This window comes from Cryptomeria japonica, chromosome 9 (assembly GCF_030272615.1).
Source record: "Cryptomeria japonica chromosome 9, Sugi_1.0, whole genome shotgun sequence".
Lineage (NCBI taxonomy): Eukaryota > Viridiplantae > Streptophyta > Pinopsida > Cupressales > Cupressaceae > Cryptomeria > Cryptomeria japonica.
This window is the reverse complement of record NC_081413.1, coordinates 474,621,142-474,645,453: the sequence shown is the minus strand read 5'-3', so window position 1 is coordinate 474,645,453 and position 24,312 is coordinate 474,621,142. Positions and strand designations below refer to the sequence as shown.

At 34.2% G+C, this 24,312-nt stretch overlaps 1 protein-coding gene across 2 annotated transcripts in view; it reads right to left on the bottom strand.

The window, feature by feature from the left end:
• Positions 1 to 23,295: 23,295 nt before the first annotated feature.
• LOC131075963 (uncharacterized) overlaps positions 23,296 to 24,312 on the bottom strand; it is a 128,537-nt gene continuing 127,520 nt past the window's right edge. For both annotated transcript variants that reach the window (XM_058012960.2, XM_059211135.1), the window contains one exon: positions 23,296 to 24,040. In XM_058012960.2, coding sequence (XP_057868943.2) covers positions 23,900 to 24,040 — 141 coding nt within the window. In that variant the 3' untranslated portion in view covers positions 23,296 to 23,899. The remainder of the gene's footprint in view (positions 24,041 to 24,312) is intronic.

Here is a 24,312-nt window from a genome sequence, read left to right as displayed (position 1 = left end):
ATCTTGATTATATATGTGTTCAATGGTTTGACATCTTATAACTTTAGGGAACGTTCATTTACTTTGGGTGGATTGGAGGCCTTTGATAGGTTATTTGTTCAATGCACTTAAATTCATAATTTTCATTTAGAGGCCTCCAAATAGGTTCCAAGCGTTTAATATAATGAGGTTCATTCATTAGGTTTTTAAGATAACCATCCACCCTTGACGTCATCCTTTAATGCTATAAATATGCTTAACGAGATTCATTCATTTTTAAACTACGATTAATAAAACGAGGATTCCTTCATTTGATCTTAAAATATTCACCCACATTTGATATCTCTTTTAAAATATTAAACAGTATGGTTAATAATAAAAATTCGTTTCTTAAGGATTAAACTTCCATTAGTAGAGTGAGGTCTCTTCATTTGTTTTCATGCATAGCCAACTAATGAGTTGTAGATTCTTCTGTGAAAGATAAAATGTGAGTAACCATAGAATTCATTTGAAGTTTTGATGATGCAAATAATTGGACTAATTTTCATTAAGGTGGGTGTGTATTAGGGCACACGAGAGCATCCTTTAAATTAAAATATCATTAGCTATATGAAAATTCTTCATTTCAAGATTCGAATAATAAGACCATAGTGATGTTCTTCCATTAGGATTGAAATACAATTATCTTGTTGCATACCATTTTTTTATTGTTAAATGAAGATAATATGAGAGAGATTCTTTTACTAGATTTAATGTATCAACAACTAATTGAATCCCTTCTTTTTCAGTTCATCTTTAGCAATCATAAAGAAATTCATTTATTGGGGTTATAAATATCGAAGACTAGTTGAGATAACCCAATTTTAAAATTAATCTGGTGGGAATTATTGATTATAATTACAACATGAATTATTAAGTATATTCATCCAATATACAACATGGATGCCTAGTTGAGTCCACACGATTATCAAATTAATCTGGTGAGGATTATTGGTTATGATTAAAGCGTGAAATAACTTAACAAATTCGTCCAATATAATGAAATATAATTAACATGGCGTGATACATTTACTAAGGTAAGAAGTAGATATTTATATGATGTTTATCCTTTAGAATCCAGCTTAGGAATTATAACATTAATTCTATCTTTATTTTCCCCTACTCATTTGGTCAATTTACATGCTTAATAACAAGTTAATTCATTGATGTAACCTAGCAAGATTCTTTCCACTATTACCACGTTTAATTAACCTTATCAAAATACTTCTTTCCACAACTTTAATTACAATATTTTATATACTTTGCCATAATCATAATTCACAATGTTTTATGAACTTAAATAACTACATTTATCCGGATGAATAATGTTATGCACCTAGATTTTGAATTTATTAAATTTCCACCATACACTTATGCAAGAAATACAACCATCCATGATAATTTAAAACATAAAACAAAGTAAACTAAAAACATCGCATAACACAGATATGATCTCACAGTTCACCCCTAAAAGGGCTACATCTCCGGGTCTGCGCAACTGCAAGACCCCTTTGGTATTTAATATAGTTAAGGTTACATATTTACATGTCTTTACAATCTTGCCTTTTAAGCGATCACAACCATACTACAAATGACCATTTCGGTCAGTAAATACATCTCTACAAGTTTTCCGACTAAGTTCACATAAATGTACGCATTTCTCGTTCGGGTATTTTACTTAATCCTTAGATAAACATTACTGACATGTTGGTCTAAAACTATACACTAGTGCCCTCCCCAACGATTTATAAATCCCTTGCATATATGTAAAACAAGTATATGTGAATCTCAATTTATATCTAACCGATTAAAATTATCGTCTGAACACTAAGGGTTAATTCACGGACTGTATATGAGTTATCGAATTTTCAATATTCACATTTAACCATAGTTTATGATTAGTAATTATTAATGCCAGTTATATAAATCAGAGTGTGGCAAAAACATATATCTCTATATGAGTTATCAAATTTTCAATATTCTAAATTCCATATATTATTTATTACTCAACTTAAATAATATTAAATAAATAAGGAAGAAAAGTCTAAATTTAAATATAAAAAAAAAAAAAAAACTCCATATAAAATCAATATAATTTCTTTCTCCCTTTTTTTTTAATTTATTTATTACACATATCCTTAATTTATTATTTTATTGTTTCTTTCGTTTAAAACAATTAAAAAAAAAAAAAACTAATTAATAAATAAAAAATTTTAAAAAAGCACATTGAAACTGGGGTTACCCACGTGGAACACCACGTGGGCCCCCTTGGTAGCCACGCTACCATTGGTAGCGCTGCTACCAAATGGTAGCAGGCCGCTACCCTTGGTAGCGCTGCTACCATTTGGTAGCAGTTCTACCAGAGGTAGCGCTGCTACCAGCTGGTAGCAGTAGCTACCGTGGTAGCCACGAAACCTCCCAGCAATGGGGTTAATAAAATATCCCTTTTTTTTAATATTTTTATTTTATTTTATTTTATTTCATTTTTAACAGAAATCTCTGGTAAAATGGCATTACCAGACCCAGACCAAAACTGCCAGAATGCACTCATAAATTTACTAGATGTATATATATATTTTTTTAAAAACAATATATGTAAGCAATACAAACAAAATGTATGATTATCTCACCAAAACACAGTCTGAAAACACAAACTCAAAGTATTTTCCAGCAACCCCATTTTTTGAAAAAACAAATACAGTCACAGCCATCTCTTCTCCATTTTTTTTGTTTCTTTTTTTTTTCCAGATTGTTTAAACTAAGAATGGAGAAGATTTTCTCTTTCTCAAAATATCCCAAAAAAAACATGGCCAATCTTAAAACCAAGAACAACCAAGCCTTCAAACAAACTGAAAACTAAATCTTAAAAAAAACACTCATGGGTAGCATTCCTTTCTATTTTTCCAGCATTTCATGGAGAGCATAACAATAAACAAAAGGTTAGATTAAAATTCCTACCTCCAAACGCATTCCAGGAAGAGATTTCTTTGATGAAGAGCTCCACCTGCAACTCCCATGCAAATCCCCCCATTTTTCCCAAAAAAAACTCCCAAGCCAAAGAACCCCCAAAATGCTTACAAAACTAGGTTAAAAAGAGAAACCCTAATTTTGCCCTAATTTTCAATTTCGAAATTAGGCATTTATTTTTAAAATAAAATGAATGAAAATGAAAATGGAAGTCATTCATTTACATTATTTAATACATCTTATTTGTTTTCCTTATTAAAATTATAATGCTTCTATTTCTTTTTGAGTTTTAAAATTTTAATTCCTCAATATTAATTTTAGGCCTACTTTTTTATTTCGAAACTATTGACCGGGTAAGGCATTTGATTAATTTAATTTTCTAAAAATCAAACTTTTATACTATATCGACTTTACAAGTAAAAAGGAAATAATTTCGTTTAATAATAATAATTTACCCCTTTTTTCTTCCAAAATGCGGAAATGAGTAATTTATTTCTATCTCCCAAATGACTTTAAAATTTTTCCTTTCTAAAACGCATAACTCAATAAATTCGTTATTTTAAAATTAGCTATTAAATTAACTCGCTATAACATAATAAAGCGACATTTTTAAATAAATGACTAATCTAATGCAAGAGTTTTATTTATTCTAATTTCTCAACTACAAATGCGTAAATGTTACAAATGCGTAAATGAGCACGCTAACCCAAGTTAAATACCTTAAGCTTGCTACATTAATAATTTAAGGCAATCTCTTAAATTAATGATTAATCATATAAAGGAAACTACCCATTTAAATTTCTAAATTACTAATGTGCACGTCTACTCATAAATTTGAATTTAATACTTAGAACAACAAACTCCGCTTACCTCGTGCAAGGCGCGCAAAACGAGGAAGTCCTCCAAATCTCTCGACACGCATCCCAATGAAAAGCAAGCTCCACAAATCCACGCACGATGCTCACCTAACCATGGCTAAGGCAAGACAAGAGTTATATGACCACCAAATCCGAATTCTAAAGATGAAAGAGGCATACTCAACCTTTCAAAACCCAAAGGAGATGAACCTTGCCCTAAGCGGTGTTGCACCTGCCATCTCCTGCACCCATGAATTCATACAAGCATGCATATACATATACATATTAAATGAAGGCGTTAGCTCAAGATTTATCACAAGGGTTAGGAATAGTTGCATTTGCACGAGAATCGATGCAAAAACACAATAGTAAGCATGCACAGTTATTTATATTACCTAAACTACACATTTCACCATGGTTAACCTACCTTTCAAGAATGCCACATAGGAAGTCAATCATGGTCAAACGGGTTTTACAAGTCTAACTAGGGTATGGGCATTACAGCTAAATGATGAAGGAATGGGAAAATATTCTTTACATAACTTGCCACTTTCACCTAAATCATATGGAAAACCTACAAATTCTCAACCATGGATTCCAGAAAAATCAGTTGAAATGTTTGATGGAGCATTTGTTAAAGTTAGGACACTTGCAGAAGAAACTAAAGACAAGGACATTGTTAGCTGGATGTACAAAGATGAAAATGAAACTATAGCAACAACTGCAGAAGTTAATATTCCTAGAGAACAATATGGCAATGGTTACAAGATCATGCAAAAGATGGGATATGAGGGAAAATGACCAATTGGCAAGCGACAAGAAGGTATTTAGGAACCTATCTATCCTCACACACAATCTAAATAAGATAAATCCAGACTTGGGTATCCTAAATCAAAGAAAAAGCAACATAATTATCAACATACAAGGTGGAGAAAGAAAATAGTCCCTAAAGAAGAACCATGACACGAAAGACTACATCAAGCAGCAAAGACAATAGCGAACAAACAGAAACAAGAAGAATATGAGAAACAACAGGAAGAACTTGCTATCAAAAGAGAAGAAGAATCTTGCAAACAAGTTCAAGGAATACAAGCAAACACAGAAGTTGATCAAGATATTCTAGATACAGTAAAAGACAGATGGCCAAAATTAAATAACTCTTCTCACCATATAGCATTCATGTCAGTTATAGTGGTGTGATTCTAGACAATGATTCATAAACATATTCAAATGAATATAAATGGGTTCAGATCTATCATCTAATATATCAAGTGAAGAAAAGGATGAAGGACAAGTAGCTATTACAAATGAAGACTCATCTTTCACAAAAAAAAGAATAGAGTTGGAAAGAAGACAAGAAGAAATCAGAATTCAGAGGAAAGAGGCATATGCAGGACAACAAAGGAAAGAGGATGAGAAGGATCAAGAAATAACACCACAAGAAACACAAACAGTCATCAATCAATCATCAAAAGATCAATAGAATATCAGATCTATATCAAATGTTGAGAAAGTGATACCAAGGTATGGAAGAACCATAGAAGAGCTAATAGGTAGTCAAGAAGGACTGACTACTAGTCCAGAAGAAGTTGAGTTCAAGAGAAGACATAAGATAGCAAGAGAATCCTCTATGTCATGTGCACAAGTATGTCGACTTCAAGCCACAAATGAATATATTGAAAATGATCAAGAGGGAAACTATAATATCAAGGATGTATGTGTTAATATAATCCATTCATTTGAGGGACAAATGCCAGATGATGAGTCACTTGAGAGCAAATCACAAAATACTAATCATGATTTCGTTAGAGCTAACTGGAGAGAACTTAGGAGAGATTGTCCTCAAGAGAGTTATATCTATGGCATTACCTATTCTACACCAAACTATGAATATTACATCATGAACCTTGAAATATCTAATAATGATAACGATGCCTATGACCTACCCTTGCCTCATCCAAAGCTAATTGATTGGGATAACCTAGAGAACCTTGAATTGGATGTCTTTTCCAATGACCATGACTTAGCCGTATATCTTAATGTCGTTGAACCAATAACACCTAAGATATCTTTCAATGGTGAATCAAGTAACACTTCTTGCAGTCAGGAGAGTGCCAAACTTTCCAGTCGCAAAATTAAAATAAAACAAGGAAAAAGACCTAGTGTTGAAAACCATTTCATGGCAACATTAGATCAATTAAGAGGAAAAATAAAGGACGTATCTAATGGTGAAAACCTCCTTGAGGCGCCAAAAGATGGAAATTTTTACATCCTCCCTGCATATTTTTCAAGAGAGATCTGCTATTTTAATAGAGTCAACAAAAGCAATAAACATTGACACATCAAAATATCCCAAGGGCCTTCATTCTACTGCATCACTATCAGATGAAGAAAAGAAAGAATACATGGAATTATTCAAACAAAGATAGATAAATTTTCCTTGGTCCTATGCGGACATGCCAGGACTTGATCCAGATCTTATCATGCATCATCTCAATGTGGATCCAAAAGCAGAACCAGTTAAACAAAAGCTAAGGAATATGCATCCACACATCGCTCTCCTTGTAAAAGCAGAGCTAAAGAAACTATTGGATGTGGGTTTCATAAGACATGTTGCCTATCCAGAATGTGTCTCAAGTATTGTGCCAGTGTCAAATCCAGATAAAAGCATAAGAGTCTGCACCGATTTCAAAGATTTAAATAAAGCATGTCCAAAAGATTATTTCCCACTACCCAACATTGATATAATTGTAGACTTATCAGTAGGACATGAGATGTTTTCATTAATGGATGGATTCTCGGGGTACAATCAAATAAGAATTGCTCCTGAAGATCAAGAAAAGACAGTATTCACTTGTGCATGGGGTACTTACTGCTGGAATGTCATGCCATTTGGGCTTAAAAATGCAGGAGCAACTTATCAGAGGGACATGACAACAATTTTCCATGACATGATGCATACAATATTGGAAGATTATGTAGATGATATACTTGCAAAATCCCATACAAGGAAAGAACATTTGAATATCTTGGCCAAGATCTTTGACAGGCCTGAACAATATCAGTTAAGATTGAATTCAAAGAAATGTGCATTTGGAGTAACCTCTGGAAAATTTATTGGGTACATTATATCAGCTCATGGAATTGAAGTAGATCCTGAAAAAGTCAAAGCTATCATGAAAATGGAGTCACCTAGGAACATAAGTCAATTGTGTTCTCTACAAGGGAGATTGCAATCAATCAGAAGATTTGTCTCTCAATTAGCAGATAGATGTCATCCATTCACTCATCTATTACATAAGAATGTTCCATTCAAATGGGATCAGAAGTGTGAAGAAGCATTTTTGCAGATCAAGGAATATTTGGCAAATCCTCCAGTGCTTGTATCACAAATCAAAGGGAAACCATTATTGCTTTACATTTTAGTAACAAATGTATCACTAGGAGCTCTCTTAGCACAACATGGTGAATAAGGGAAATAAAGAGCAATGTATTACATAAGCAGAACACTTGTAGGCTATGAATTGAACTATACATCAATTGAGAAGACATGCCTAGCAGTTGTATTCGCAACTCAAAATTTGCGACATTATATGCTGACTCATTCTGTGAAATTGATAGCAAAAGTAGATCCACTGAAGTATTTGTTAAGCAAGCCAAATTTGACAGTCAAATTGGCTAAATGGGTCATGATACTAAGTGAGCTTGATATAGAATATATTGATCAAAAATCTATCAAATGACAAGTCATTGCTAATCAATTGGCTGAAGTACCCCTGCAAGATGACACACCATTGCACATCGAATTTTTTGATGCAGACATTATGACAGTTAGCACAAATTTTTGGGAGTTGTATTTTGATGGCTCCTATACACAATATGGATCAAATGCTATAATTTTGTTCATCACACCTCAAGGACACACAATTCCAAAATCATATAGATTGTGGTTTCCATGCACAAACAACGCTACAAAATATGAAGCATTGGTTATTGGGCTCAAAATGGCTATTGAATGGAACACCAAGGAATTGCATTTTTATGGTGATTCACAACTTATAATCAACCAAATAAATGATTCTTATCAAACTAAGGATGACAATTTCATGCCCTATAAACAGTTGGTTGAAGATTTTAAAGAGCACTTTCAAGAAATATCATTCACTCAGATCCTAAGAAATGAGAACAAAGCAGTAGATGCAATGGCTACAATAGCATCTCTTTTGCAGAATCAAGAGAATCAACAACATTATGAATTCCTGGTGGAAGATATCTTGAATCCTACTGGATTCCCAAAACACCCACATGATTTGCCATATATCCAAAACCAATCAATCCTTACAGCCAAACTTATCAATACCTAAAGGAGAATATCCTTCCTCCCGATCTATCCCGCAATCAAAGAAGGAATTTTATCCATCAATCATCCTGCTATACTATCATTGTTGATACCTTATATAGACAAGGTCTAGATAGCACTCTACTGAGATGTCTTGAACCAAAGAAATTTGAGAAAGTTCTTACAAGGTCCATGTAGGTATTTTTGGCACGCACTCAAGTGATTTAACACTGGCTAAGAAACTTATTCGCTTGGGTTACTATTGGCCTACTATGGAGAGAAATCCATTTACATATGCCAAGAAATGCAAACAATGTCAAATCCATGGGAATCTCATCCACGCACCGGCACAAGAACTACATCCTATGGTAGGATCATGGCCATTCTCCTAATAGGGTCTTGACTTGGTAGGTAAGATAAATCCTTCATCCTCTAATGGACATAAGTTCATTTTGACTGCTACCGAGTATTTCACTAAATGGATTGAATCAGTGCCTTTGACAAGAGTGACAGGAAAGCAAATATCATCATTCATTTTTAACTACATAATTTGTCGCTATGGAGTCCCTATGACCATTATCACTGATAATGGGAGACCATTTAAAAATCAAGACGTAAAGGAACTATGTGAGCGATTTCATATCCAGTATATGTTTTCTATACCATACTATTCACAAGGAAATGGTCAAGCTAAGGCATCAAATAAAACAATCTTGAAGATCCTAAAGAAAACAGTTGATGAAGCTAGTAAAGACTAGCATATTCAACTAAACCCTTCTCTATGGGCATACCGAACCAGCATTCGCACACCAATGGGGGAAACTCCATATTGCTTAGTCTATGGATTAGAAGCCATATTACCAGTAGAAGTAGAGATACCTTCTCTACGAGTGTCCTTGAACGATCTTATACCAGAAGAAGAACAACGAGTCTCTAGACTTCAAGAACTTGAGCTGATTCAAGAACGTCGCCAAAATGCTATAGATCACTTGAAAGAATATCAATAGAGAATGGCAAGAAGTTACAATCATAGAGTTAATCCACATATTTTTCAAATTGGAGATCTAGTTCTAAGGGAAAATCCAAGAAATCAGCAAGATCGAGAAAAGAAAGGAAACTTTGAACCGAACTGGTTAAGTCATTTTGTCATAGTTGCAGCATATGGCTCAGGAGCATACAAGTTATCTATGCCTGAAGGTGATTGGTTTGATGAGCCCATCAATTATATCCATCTCAAGAATTTATATGCTTGAGATATATAATCCTGAAAAAATCAGTACAAAGCATATAAAGTCTTGAAAAAAAAAGTCTAAAAATTAGAAAAGCAACAAAAGTCCCTAAAAAGCAGAAAAAGAGAAAAATACAAAAACAATCAAAATCAAACAAAAAATCAAATATGGAAAAAAGCAATAAATTTAGATAGTGAAAACCTGGTAAACAGGCGCTATCTAAAAGTGAGTTCTTCCATCTATGAGATCACTTCGCTAATCTATCCATCCTATCACATCTATCACTTCCATCTATCCTAGTCTATCCATTTCATCTTTTGCATCCATTGCTCTGAACCATTAGTAGGAAATATGTAGCTTATCAAGAGTTATCAGCCTTTGACATACTTAGCCTAGTTACTATATTTGATCTATCTGAGAATCATATCTGCATCGCATCCCACCATGGTTTGGATCATTTTTCATACATACGTAATAAAGTTTGTTTCCGCTGGGGGCAAAATCCTAAAATCTTTTGCTAAGGTGATCTTTTAAATCTTTGAAAATCCGAAAAACTTATAAAAACCAAAAACATAGGATTTTTTGAAATAGATAACGAGCAACAAGACAGTGAAGATCAAGGCATTTTGTAACAACTGAATCGTGAAGCTCAAAATATAAGGAATCAACCAGCAAGTAATGAAGGATTATCAATGATTATTCATCAAGTTGATTATATCAGTTAATGACCATGAGAACATGTGTATGACATACAAGATTTAGTGTTTATATCTTGATTTTTTCTAATCATGTACTCTATGCAACTCAAGGATGTCCATGACTAGAGTAGCTATGATGTGACATGATTATTTTCTTTGTTTGTTGTATGTGTTTTATCTCTTAGTAAGGTATGTACTCATCGAAAGATATGATCAACAAAAGATCAAGGAGGACATTCTGAGTCATGCATGAAAGGGGATAATCCTTGTTTGTTCTGCAAGAAATACTCAGGTCAACTTGATTCATCATATCAAGTTGCTTGTATAAACTTGTTATATCAAAATCCATGTAAGAAATACTCAAGCCAGCTTGAATCATTATGTCAAGTTGCTTGTATTTTTTTATAACATTTAAAAGCTCAATGATGAAATCAAGCACTTTTATAAGACAACATATGAGGATTGGAAGTATCATTTTAGTTAGATCATTCTAGATTAGCTCATGATCATCTGCATTATAAGCATTCATTATCAGTTATATTATAAGCATTTCATCCCATTTCATTTAGAGATCAACAGTCAAAAAAATAAAAGATTGAGTATACTTGGATAAACAAAAAATAATTTGCATTTGATCATATTAGGTTCATTTTAACTTTAGAATCATTAGGTTTTCATATTAATTGTTTGCATTCATTTCATTAGTTTGCATTAAGTGCATTTCATTGATCATGTGTATTATATCAATATTATTTGCATTAGGTTCATTATCATTCTGGTTCACTTTATCCATTAAGGTCATTTGATTGCATCTTTTGCACTTAGATTCATTTATCATAGCATTATAAGCATCTCATTGCGATCATAACATCACATCTATAAGCATCACAATACCATCTCATTAATATAAGCATCTGCATCATAATATAGGCATTCATCACATTAGTTTAATCAGGCATATCATTTAAGTTAGTATTATAAGCATTTACATCCATAACCATCATATTGCATTTTAAAATCATAAAAATTGAAATCAAATACATTTCATGTAGATCATTTCATCATTTCATTATCATATGCATACACATCAAGAGAATAGAAATCAACATTCATTTGCATACGTCATCATTATTAGCATTTTCATATAGATCATTGCATTCACATAATTTAAGTAAAACATTATAGAATTATTTTCATTTGCATATAAATCATGTAGACATCGCATCATATAGATCATCATCATATCATCAAGACGTATAGATCATCATGAAATATACAGGAAAGGAAAGATCATCATCATGCTATCCATGAACAAAGATCATCATAACATCATCCATCTAATCACTACATAAATAATCTATGTAATCAATGCATATAAGCCATCATCATCATCAAAGTAGCATGCATAATAAATCATGAATCATCAACATCATATAGAGTCCATGTCTGCATATCATCATAAAACAATTAAAAGTCCAAGTATACAATGATATCATCATAATCAATAAAGTACAACTGTCTCAATGATACAAGATGAGATCAAGTCTAAAAATCATGGCTGCCCTATACCACTACCAACTGACTCTTTCCGTCTCTGTGGTTGTGGATGAGAAGACCCACCAGATGGCCTTGCTCCTTGATCCCAATCCCTCTGAGAAGGCCCCATAACCCCACCACTATTTGTATCCATCCTGACTGTAATCGCATAGCTACCTGCTCTCTGGCTCTCTGAGACCAGATCCTCATATAACCGCCACCAATGCATTGTCTCCTTCCTAGTACGGACCAATTCTCTAATAGTGTCGGCTGAGAGTGTGCCAAAACCAAACCCCTATATATGATCAAGTGTATCTCGTACATCTCATCATCTCCTCAAAGCTATGTCCCTCTCAACAGTGAGTGCATGTACCTGTGTCCTGAGCTTCTCTATCTGTGCTCTGAGGTCGTCTATGGTCTCCTGTTGTGGCACATCCTACTGGGGTACATCCTGCATGCCCTCATCCCCACCTATCTCTCAACCTACCAGAGTCTCCACCCGAGTAGCTCTCATGATCCGCTATTGAATGAGAAGCACATGATCCTCTGAATCCTCCTCTCCCTCATCCCAACCACCCTGAGCTGCAATAACCCCTAGATCTAGACGAATCTGACCAAAATCAATACCTCCCTCGGCCCCTGTCCAATCCTCCACCTCTGCCTAATCCTGGAGAGGGTAATCCTCTCACTACTCCCATCCCTCCTCTGCTTGTATCCTAACCAATCGACCCTGCATCTCGGCTTGTTGGAGGAAGTTCTCCTCCTAACCTCCCAGCCCTGCCTGCATCTCTCCCTACCATGGGAAGTGGTCTCCCAACCTTGCCAACATGTGCAAAAGGTCCTCCTCAGACTCTCACCCACCCTCCCCTCCATCCTCGTCTCCCTCCTCTCCCATCTCCACCATTATCCCCCTCATCTCCCCTGGCTTCTTGTGCAGCTCTCAACTCTCATCTGCATCTCTGTCAACAAACAATAGGATCATTTGAATCCTCCTCCTCATCCCCTGAGTTGGGAAGAGGGTCTGTTGGATCAGTGATGCATGGAAAAGGGTGTACAAGCATATACTAAGCATAATCTGCTATAACCTTTGCATCCAAAATGTGTAATCTCAAATCATAAGCAACCATTGGAACATCCAAAAACTCTGCATGTCCTATCTCAAAAGATAAGGAAGGGCCCCAATCTCGCCTATCCTTGTATCGTCATGCATACATGGCGACACCAGAAGGCATGTGTTGAATAATCCCGAACTATCTCAAAATGCGACCAAATAACCGTCACTCAATAATATGAGGAGTACAACCAATCAAGTACCTGCTCTGCAAAATTAATGGCAAAGTCTGTGTGTCCTCCATCCAAGGCTCACACTCAATATAAGGTCTCCAAATCACAATGTCCATGGAGCCTAGAACCCATCGCCAATACTCCATCTTACCCAGCTTCGGCTGAGTAAGGATACCTCCGTATAAATATACATATGGTTGTCCATCACCGTGAACTCTATGATGAATAGGTTGGGTAATAGAAATGTACTCCCAACACCAAACCTGTAGAAGTGTGCATCTAGTTGACAAACTATCACTATCATCATAAACAACCTGATGAAGATCATGATATAAAGGAGCAAGCATACAGACAACCCAAGCATAGCGAGTCCGATGTTGCATCATTCTCTGTAAGATCCCACCCCAACCAACAACAAAACCTCGAGATCTCCTATCAGGACAAATAAATCCGCCAATCAAGCTTGCAAGAATCACTGGGAGAGTCTCATAGTGCATAATCATATTCTCCCATCTAATCTCCCCTCCATCAATGCTCTCATCACCAAACATGGCTTTGCAAGCCTCTGTCCCTCCAAGATCTTGGTAATCATACTGGACTAACTCACCAGTCATGGGGATGTGTAAGATCTGGTAGACATCCTCGAGCGTCACACTAATCTGACCAGTGGGTAGGTGAAACGTGTTGTGCTCGCTATGCCATGTCTCAGCTAATGCAGTCAATAACCCCCTGTTATGCATAATGTCAAGCATATCCAAGAGGTGATGCAATTCACACGCATCTATATGTCTAATCTCATCCTGTGTCAGCTCTAGAACTAAATGGTGCATAGCTAGGAATTTCTCCTGACACTGGAGAACATCAAGTTTCTCCTGTTTAAACAAGAGAATTTGATCTCTATCAATCATCTATCTATCAAATCTAAGAGATCACTAATCTATCAATAAATCAATCAAACAGTCAATCACATCAACAATCAATCAAATCTTTTCTACCAAGCAAATCAGGCTATCAAATCAAACCTAAAACCATCAATTATGGTTTTCTATCAATCAATCAATGCGTTTAATCAAATCTATCATGCTCTTCATCAAAGACTGAATTGGCCTCTTAGAGCTATCAAATTAAATCAAACCATCAATTATGGTTTTCACTCAATCAATCAATCGATCATCTATCTTATTGATCAGATTTATCAAATCCTTTATCAATCAGACATCAATTGTCTATCAAACTATCCAATTACACATCAAATTTCATCAAATTGAATTTTAAACATTGACAAAATCAAACAGATTTAATTTTTAACCAAATGCACTATCAATTCAGTCAAATGCGCTATTCTATTCACCACAAGCACCAACTCATTCAAATGCACTATCCAACATTGCAAACGTGCTAAACAAATAGCCACAGGCGCTAAACTATAAATATGCACTAACCCATTTATCAAAAGCGCAGCCAAAAAGCACAAAGGCATTAAACCTTCAAATGCACTAACATGTTAATAAAAAACATGAACAAATAGAGCATAAGCGCTAAACGAACAGAAGCATTGACCAAATTGACAATAGCACCAAACTACGATACAAATGCGCTAAACCTAAATGAAAAAATAAAAAAAAATTGAAACTAGCCATAACGCGTGCGAAAAACATGAAAATTTGTACGAAAAGATGCAAACAAGCTTGGGATAGGTCACTCAACGGTGGGCCATACTCAGGGGGTCTCTGGTAACGTCACACGCGCTCCAATCGATGGCTCTCGAAGGAGATCACCATTTTTCCGGCTCAACACCAATTTCTTTTCTCTCCCAAAAGCCGACAAGAATGCAAATGAGGATAACATTAACTTAGGTTAATTTTATTAATACCCTTTTTGATTTTGAAGGGGTAATTAATGTTTCAAGTGGGGCAATTTTATTTATTTTTTAAAAATGAATTTAATTGAGGGGCCTATTTTCAAATCTTTTTAATCAATTATTGTGAGATTAATCGCTCAATCAAATTCTTCAAAAATTTCATGATCAATCTCCCGAGGGGGCAGACAATCAAGATTTTTATCTTCGTCAAGTGCATTATCAAGACTTGATTTAATCTTTGAAACAATGTTGTCTCAACATCATTTCAAAGGGGCAAAATGTATACACATAGAATTGGCTATGAGCAATTAAATAAATACTTTATATTTATTTAATCATTATTCTTCTATTAAATAGTTAATTTGAAAAGATTAATTTATTTAATTCATTTCATTTCATTCATTTCATGTTCTTCTATTAATTAATTTAATTAAAATATTTTATTAATTAATTCATTTAGCATTTCTTCTATTCAATTAAATATCTAATATTTAATGACTATTCCTCTATCCATTATCCTATAGTCTCATTAATTAAATAATTTCTTAATTATTTAATCCATTTTCCAACTCACGTCATTTCCACCTCATCTCCACTTTGCCAACTCATCCATCATGTGGCTAAATTAATTCAAGAAAAGAAAATAAAAATAAAATCATTTATTACCACTTATCTTCAACTTGCAAAATAAATGAATAATGTGTACTTACACATATTTCCCAACCTTCTTCTATATTCTCTCCAACATCCCTATATCTTAGGAGGACTTCAGTCCACTTGTCCTCTCATTCCTATATCTTCTCCAAACTATCCTATATTCTCTCAAGTCTTCAACCCAGTCAAGGTGAGATGAGTGAAACTTGTCTTCTCCTTCCCCCTTTCTCTCAACTTTCAACCTCTTGCTCATAGCCATTCAATCTGAAGATTCAATCATGACCGTTGATCTCTTCCACCTAAGCTCATGCACTCAAAATCTATAAATAGAGGTCTTCTAAGCCATTTTTGAAACTAATAGTCCACTAGGAGTCTTTATCTTGCATCCGTGAGTTGGAGTTTTTGAAGCAAATAACATTTTTAGATTTTTTGAGCATAGATCATTTTCATAGCATTTTAGCTTAATATCATTCGCATATCATAGTATCAATTAACTAGCAGTCCATTCTTCATATGTCATCTTGGAAGTTACATGTGCTTGTCTGAGAGCAAAATTATCTACAACCAAGAGCAATGGAGTTAGGACACATTGAGGTGTAAATCATGGAAGGTATAATCTTGTTTATTTTATTTACTTCATGTTACTTCATTGGTTGAAGCTACGTTTTTCATGTAACTTTATTTTATGTTTTATGATGGACTAACAAGTTTCGGGATATTTCTTTGGAGTTCAACTTTAGCCTCAACAGTTGCAATTGTGTTGAAGTGCTTTGTGGAATATATTGAAAGTAGACTCTGAAGCATTGGATAACATGCTTTGTAATGTACAAGTTAGACATGATAAGAATTGGTCTCGTTTCAGGTCCATTCCATAATAATTATGTATGATGTTGGCTATAATTTCATCCTCATCCTAAATGGCTATCATGGGACTCCTTTCAATGGTCATGAGTGTTTGGAGAGAATATTGGTCTTCATATTCCAATTTTAGCCATATAGACTGATCTACATAAGCATGAAGTTGGATAGGGGATAAAGGACCATTTTCTTTGTTACATTTCCATTAGAAATAACCATATTTCAAAACCCACAACCAATAAAGGCATTTCTTGTGGCCAACCATGGCCACCCTAATACCAATAGGTATCCTCCTACATTGGTGTTGGGTTGCAGGACAATGAATTTGGTAGGTATTCCCATGAGTCAATTATAATAACCAAATCTTCAATTATTACTCTTGGTTTGATAGTTGACCTATTTGCAAGTTGCAACACTGTGGGTGTAGGCTTTAGGTTCATCAATTGCAGATTGTTCATTGTTTCCTTGGTTGTTACGTTAATGGCTACTCCAAGAATAATCAACGTGTTTTTAATAAGTATTCCATTAAGGTGCACGTCCACTACAAGGCTAGCATGATTTGAATATTTAGGGACAACTAATTTTCCTACCATAATGTCAGCTAGTAGTCCTATAACAAAGATTGTTTGGGGATATTTTTGCTTCCTCGTTGGTTTCTTGAGACACAATTCCTCGATAGCATTCGTGTAGATTAGCACGTCCTTCATGGCACGGATAAGAGAAATTTTAACACAACCATTTTTTAGTTGGCCTAAGAGGTCAAATTAAGGTTTAGGATGAAACATTTGTGTGACCAACCTTTTGGGAATGGTGGTAGCTTTCTCATGAGATCTTCATGTGGTTTGTTTTGTTTAGGTTACCCATTGTTAGTAACTTCAATGGCTAGTTTCTCATCAGATAATTTTGTAACTTGTGGGGAAGCAGAGCTAGCAAAGGTTTTTCCTGAAACATAAATGAACATCACTAAACTACATAGGTTTGATATTAGATGGTATCATTAGTATAAGCTTGTTGAACATGCTTGTTGTTAGGATTTGGTGTAGGTTGAGTAGACAACTGAGTTGCTTTAGGTTGTGTGGGGGCTAGTGTACCTAGATTATGCATAATTGTTGGTTGTTGTAAAGGTCGGTGTGGATGTGAGTAAGTTGCATTTAAGTTTTGCCACTATTGGTTTATTCGTCATTGTTGTGATAGTGGATGTTGAGGAGATTTCCATTGTCGGTTTAAACGAACTAATATGGTTGTTATTGCCACATCCCCTATTGTTGGTTATGGCCATGGTTGGTTAGGCATAGTATTACAAGGTGGACTATTCCAATAAGAGGTATTTGTATTGATCCTATGGAAAGAAGCATTATAGGATAGGGGGTTTTCAGACACTGTCTTCGCTACTAGGGTTTGCACTGAGCAATGTAGAAAACTTGCCCTTCATCCTCCAAGTTGTAGAACTTTGGTCCTCCTTACTTTCCTTCAAAGATGATAATTTCTTCTTGATGTGCAAAGTGTCCTGTGAGTCGTGAGATGGCTTACAATATCTTCTTTCATGTTTGATAGAAGATTTCTAAGATCCACCCTAGAAGTTCACCAATAGATGTTTTGGTGGTAGGATGGATTCTATAGCTCTTAGTTTTCTTCAAATTTGATCGTGAGTTCCTACAAATTTAACAAATTCCATTGAAAGATAATGGGGAGATGTCCCCAACTCCAATCAAGTTCATGGCATCGATGTAGTCCTCATTTACTCTTACGAAAACCAACTTGATAGACTCTAGGGAGATCTTATTTTGACGTGATTTCATCAAACAAACCTGAACCTCTCCACATAAATTTCATGTGGTTCATCCTCCTTTTGTGATGTTTGGTAGATGTCATCTCTCTTCATGTCTTTCCCATGTCAACAGTCTTGTTATTTGTAGGAGAATTTTTCTTTCATTGTGTCCTAGCTTGTGATTGCATTCTTACCTAGCCCCATAAACCACTACAAAGCAACATCTTTTAGATTGGCTAGAAAAACCTTTAGCCTATGGGCATCCATTGTATAATCATAGCTCTAACACAATGAAAAAGAAAATAACTAGTTTCTTGATGAAATGGAAAACTAAGGATGATATGGCAAAGCTCAAGATTCCACAAGAGGTAGTGATAACCAAGTTGGTTTACAAAGGGCATGCAACCCTAATACAAAAAGAAACTTTCTAAAAATTATAATAAGAGGGAAACCATTCATTGAATCTTTTAATCACAAAAAGTCATTGCTCCTCCTCATGCACATGGTAGACTCATTAATTTGGATCCCTGCCATCATAACAATTAATCTTCAAGATTATCTTATGGGTGGATTCTCTATTGTTTTAATTTAATTGTACATAGTAATATGCCAATAAATCAAGTCAACAAAGTGTCTTGTGGGTAGGAGACTACCTCACCAAATTTTATTTGACAAAAAATTGACAAGCCCCTTATATCATTGTCCTAAGGTATAATAACACAGTTTTATGAAAAAATAATATTATTGTTTTCAAATTATCGACAAACCCTTATATCATTCTCATAGGGTATAATAAACAAGAATTTGTAAAAATTGTATTATTGTTTTCAATGAAGCTCAAATTTTTGTTGTAAATTAATTGTAAATTCTATAGTCCACCTATAAGTAGATTGTGTTAATTTTTCTATTTTGGCATTATGTTTAGAAAACTTGTAGTTACCAATCAAAATTCATATTTCATAGAACATACAAATGCATAGAGGAGATGAAGAAAAGGCATTGCATCCTTGTGGAAGCACTCCTTCCACAAAACCATGCCTCCCACTCCTAACAACCTTAGGCTATACTCCCACATGTTTCACCCTTCTTATCCCATATAATTTTATCACTCAGATATTTGTCTAGTAATTTGGGAGAAGCTACTAGTTGTTCCCTTTCAAAGATGCAAGCATCCCCATTTGTAGTAGAAGCTACATAATATTAAGATATCAAGTGACTTGGAAGGCTTCAAAAGATTTTCAAATCTACAAAACAATGTGCATTTAGTCTAAGTTTCCAAACCATCCAAACACCTAGATGATTCTAGATTTGATATGCTATAGAATTAGAATTAGAATTGATTTACCTATGGATTTGGATAAGGCACAATTTTTTTAGCCAAATTCATTTGGAATTGTGCCTACTCATACTTGGGCAATTACAATTGTGTCAAGGTGATTTGGGGGTAATTCCAAGAAATGCACATCATTTCCAACATCTTTGGACCAATTTCGCTTTTACTTTCGACCATCAAAATGATGCTTTGATCCCTAAACCAATGTTCATAAATAGTACAAACATAAACAAAAACACATTTTTAGCTGCTCATACTTTTCTATGCCATAACTACCAATATTACATCCTAATTATATTTATGTTTATATCATTGCCAACTACACAACCTTGTTGCTACTATCTTTACATCTTACCGCTTTCGTACTTTGATCTTATTGCTTGCTAAGTATATTCCATTCTTGTTGCTTCTATGATTCAAAGTGTTAATAAGCCTATATTTCTCAAGTGGAATTCTAAATGAACAATTCAAGTAAATAACTTCCATCTAGAAAATATTTAGCCTCCAAACTAAATTTTCTTTAATAATTTCTCAAAATGGCAAACTGTTTTTTTCATTCTTGTACATTAGAAGTTTGAAATTTTAAATAGTTAAATGATTTAGCTTTTAGAATCTATTTCCAAATTTTCATTTGTTTTGATTCTACAATGTGTTGTTCAAGCTAATTTTTTAAACTCATTATCTTTGGAATCACAATGACACCCAAATCTAGCTTTGTAAGCCAATTTCCTTCAAAATAAACTCAAGTTCACATTTGTCGAGACATGTACACATGTCTAGTTATGTAGTGACAATGATCAAACATATACAAAGTCATACGTGGAATGAAAATGCATTGCATTCATAGCATGGGAATCAAAACTTGCACTAGAAATAATTGTGTACTTGTGGCAACTCACAAAATAATAGAATATATCAAAGAGGAAGAGAAAACAAGTGTGGCGTTGCCCTCAAAACAAGTCATCTATTGAGAAGATTAAGAGAGTCTTGAAGGCCCCCTACTTTCTCTATCTCATAGTGGCATCCCTAAATTTGTTTTTGGGAAAGAATGGAGAAAAGTTTGATAATGCAAAAAGAACAAAAAGAACATTAAAGAGTGCATTTCAAAATTATGTTGGAGAAATTGTTGATCAACTATTACAAGAATGCCTCTATGCAGTTAGTTTTCCCTTCAAAGTTGTTTGGTCACCATTTGGCAACATATGATGAGAAAAATAAATCATATTCAAAAGGATACATGGGCCAAGCTAATTATGATTAGGTGAAGAGGACAAAAATATTGAAACTTAATATTCTCACATTAGGCTTTGGTGAAAATGGATGAAAAAAATGTTAAAAATTAACTATTGACCAATGCGATTACAACGTGTCCTAACGGAACAACGTTCTTGAAAATTGCAAGTTTTGAGAGACAAGTGAAGGATGCATAAATTATTCTTAACATGCTTTTACAATGCATTGAAGAAATAGGTGATCAAAATGTTATTTAAATCATAACTAACAATACAAAATTACAAAGCAACTAGTATGTTGATTGAGGCACGATATTCACATATATTGTGTGCCTTATGTTGTCAATTAACCCAACCTCATGCCACAAAATATGTTTAAAAAATAAAATGAATTAAACAAATCCATATTAAAGTTGAAGAAATTCAAATGTTCATCACAAATCACTGGATGTTGTAGTTCTTTTTTGGATAGTTGGCACTGCTAAAGTGCAAAATTTAAAACTTTATATTTTACTTTAATAAAATAATAATAATAAATGTAAGTATATTAACTTTTTTCTTTTTTATTTTTCAAATAAATAATCGATGCCTTACTCCCTCCAACACAATCCTCTTAACACAATTTGTAAAAAGACACTTGGTCATTAACCAACCTTGGTTTGTATGGAAGCAATCCAACATTGACAAAACAAATAATGTATAACAAATAATCCTGGATGACGCTTGGTTGAATCATGTGGATTACCTTCTTAGTTTCATCATGCTCATTATGAATATTATCTATTTTATGAGCATGGATAAGTCATGTTTGGGACAAGTACATGATGCGTTGATTAGAAGATTGGGAAGATGAAGTTGATCATAGATACAAAAAAAACTAGATCTTCAAGAAATAGGTGCAAACAATTTGTGTTGAGCAATGGAACAAAATCACCAACCCACTATATCTTACCTCTATATTAACTCCCAAATATTACAAAGATGAGATCCTTTCTTTGCTAATGAAGGTGAACATATATATTGAGAATGTGTTTACAAATGAGTGTTGTTTTTGTTGCCTCCAATGGTCAAAGTGTGTGTGCTTTCCATGCCAAGTGTAGGAAGGATGCTTACTTTGGGTAGTTACCTTAATGGCCATAAATTGCCACAAATCAAAATTTTATAGTATCTTTTATATTGCAAACTCTTTTAAATTTGACTTGTTTTCATTTTTGAAATTATTGTTTTCAAGTTTGGAAGTTTGATTTACAATTTAATAACTCTCTCTAAGTTTAGTTCAATATATTTCTAATTCCTCTTTGTCTAAGCAGAATTGGAGCACAGTCTCCTTCATCCACTCAACAAAATGCAATGAATTAACATCAAAGAAGGTTGATGAGCTAATTTTCAGACAATGGAAGTAGTTAGGTGGTCTAAGGTTGTTTTCAATGACATGAGTGAAAGAAACATGGATGAAATAAAACAACAAATGGATGTGCAAATTGAATATTTCCTTGACTGCATGCCCCACGAATACCAAAGTGATAAAGGCTTTTGTTATGGATAAGTTTTGCAAGCAAATATGGGAAAAAGTGCTAGGGAAAAAGAAGAAAAAATATCTTGAGGAGTTCAACCCCACGTGCGATCATAAAAAAAAAACGGGGGCTAGTATTCCATGGAGAGCCAAGATTTTGATTGCTCAACTAAGAACTAACTCTCATCAACTCCAATGTGAAACAAAGTGGTGGAAAAGACCTAAAGAAGCATGGGAAGAAATGGTGTGTATTGTTTGCAATACCAGGGCAGTTGAATCAGAAAAACACTTTATGGAGCATGATACCTTTAAAGACATTAGGGACAAACATGCCAATATCATGTCAGTTGTTTCTTGGTACAATTTATTCAACGAAGAGACTGTTGAGAAGTTGGGGGTGCTCATCATCTCCTTGAATAGAAAAATGATCGTCTCATAGACTATTTTAAGCCCCTTGGACATTAAAAGTTATTCTTCTTCTACATTCCAACTTCAACCTTCTTTCACACAAACATAATGAACACAAGGGGTAATTATATTATTTCTTTATGAAACCTTGGATATGATATGGCTGATTTACAACAAAACAAGCACAGTCTCCATAAAACAGAATAAATTCAAAATTAAATTCATCAACTCGATACATAATTGATAGAGACTATTACACGTCTGGCCCATTTCCACATCAGGCATAAAGGAAGGACTCACACCTCTATCTCCAAAGAAATGTCAGAATACTTTCATAAGCAAGGAAACTTCCATCCATGATGTAAATAATGATGTATTGTTTTAATGAATTTACAAACACATCCCACAGCCATATCCATTCCCCATCTTTCCTGCGCTCTTAATGCATATTAGGTTAGAGGTTCGTGTATCCAGCAACAAAGTCACAACAGCATTCATTTTACAATATGACATCACAAGGTGGCTTACTAAGTCCATATGGTATTTCACATTCAAAAACGTGTTATATATCCCTGGGAAACTTGAGCGATGTACATTTGAATGATCTGATGCTCTAAAGTTATTGTGTTGCATTACAGATACATTTAACTTAAAGTTCACAAATTAAAAAACTAATCAATAGAGAAACAATACATAGAGAGCATATATGCGGAGGAACAATTACACTATAGGAGAAGCACTAACAAGATAAGAGCTTTGGTGCATTATGAAGTACCCAGAAACTGTCCTGAAAATGAAGCAAGACAAGAAGCTTCTGGAGATTACTATACACCATACACCGATTGCATTTAGAACAATTACAGGGGCACACAAATATACATCTTTAGGTTAACCATAAGAATTTGCATGATGATGGAACTTCATTATTCATATAACGGTGCACACAAATCTTCTTGTTTCATGTTCTAAATCAATTAAATGTCAAACAACCCAATACCAATTACTGGCACAAGATACAGTTCTTCAATTAAACTTATTTTATCTTTTACTATTATTGGAAGAAAGTGAATTATGAAGTAGAGAATCTTAATAGTCATTCATTCTCAAGGCGACATCTTACACCAAGAAGATTTTGGAAAATGATGATATTGTTTGAGATTTTTGAGCTCTGAGATGTCAAAATGTAATATGCAGGAGATGCTACAGTACAGATACAACAATGGAATTGTAAACCAGCCAATGCCAGCGTCTGTAGTACAAGCTGAAATTTTGTACTACAATTCACATCTATGGTATGATGTGAAACATTTTATTGCTTTCCCAAACCTGAAAATATGACGACTATTAGTTTGGAGGCCAATTTGGTACAACAGCATCCTGAACTGGTACCAAGGGCAATCTACCTCCATAAATTTCAGGCAGTTGGCTTTCATCAATATCATTCAACAGAGTTGTTTTTATGTCCTTGTTATCAATCATTAATATCTGAACAAAAACAAGAAATAAAAAATTATCAAAATGTCCCTGCAATTATTCCAATTGAAAATTGAAAATGGAATAAACAAAAATAGAAAATATGCATGCGTTTGTAGTGGGTAAGCCATCCATGTAAGAACTACCAGCATAAAAATCCTTTTCATCCTAGTCCTCTTTAACATATACTTGAGTCTTGAAACGATGACTGTCAAAAGATCTTGATTATATGCAATTAGATTTTATGATTTCGGAGTTTAAACCATTGATTATTCCTCTCTTGC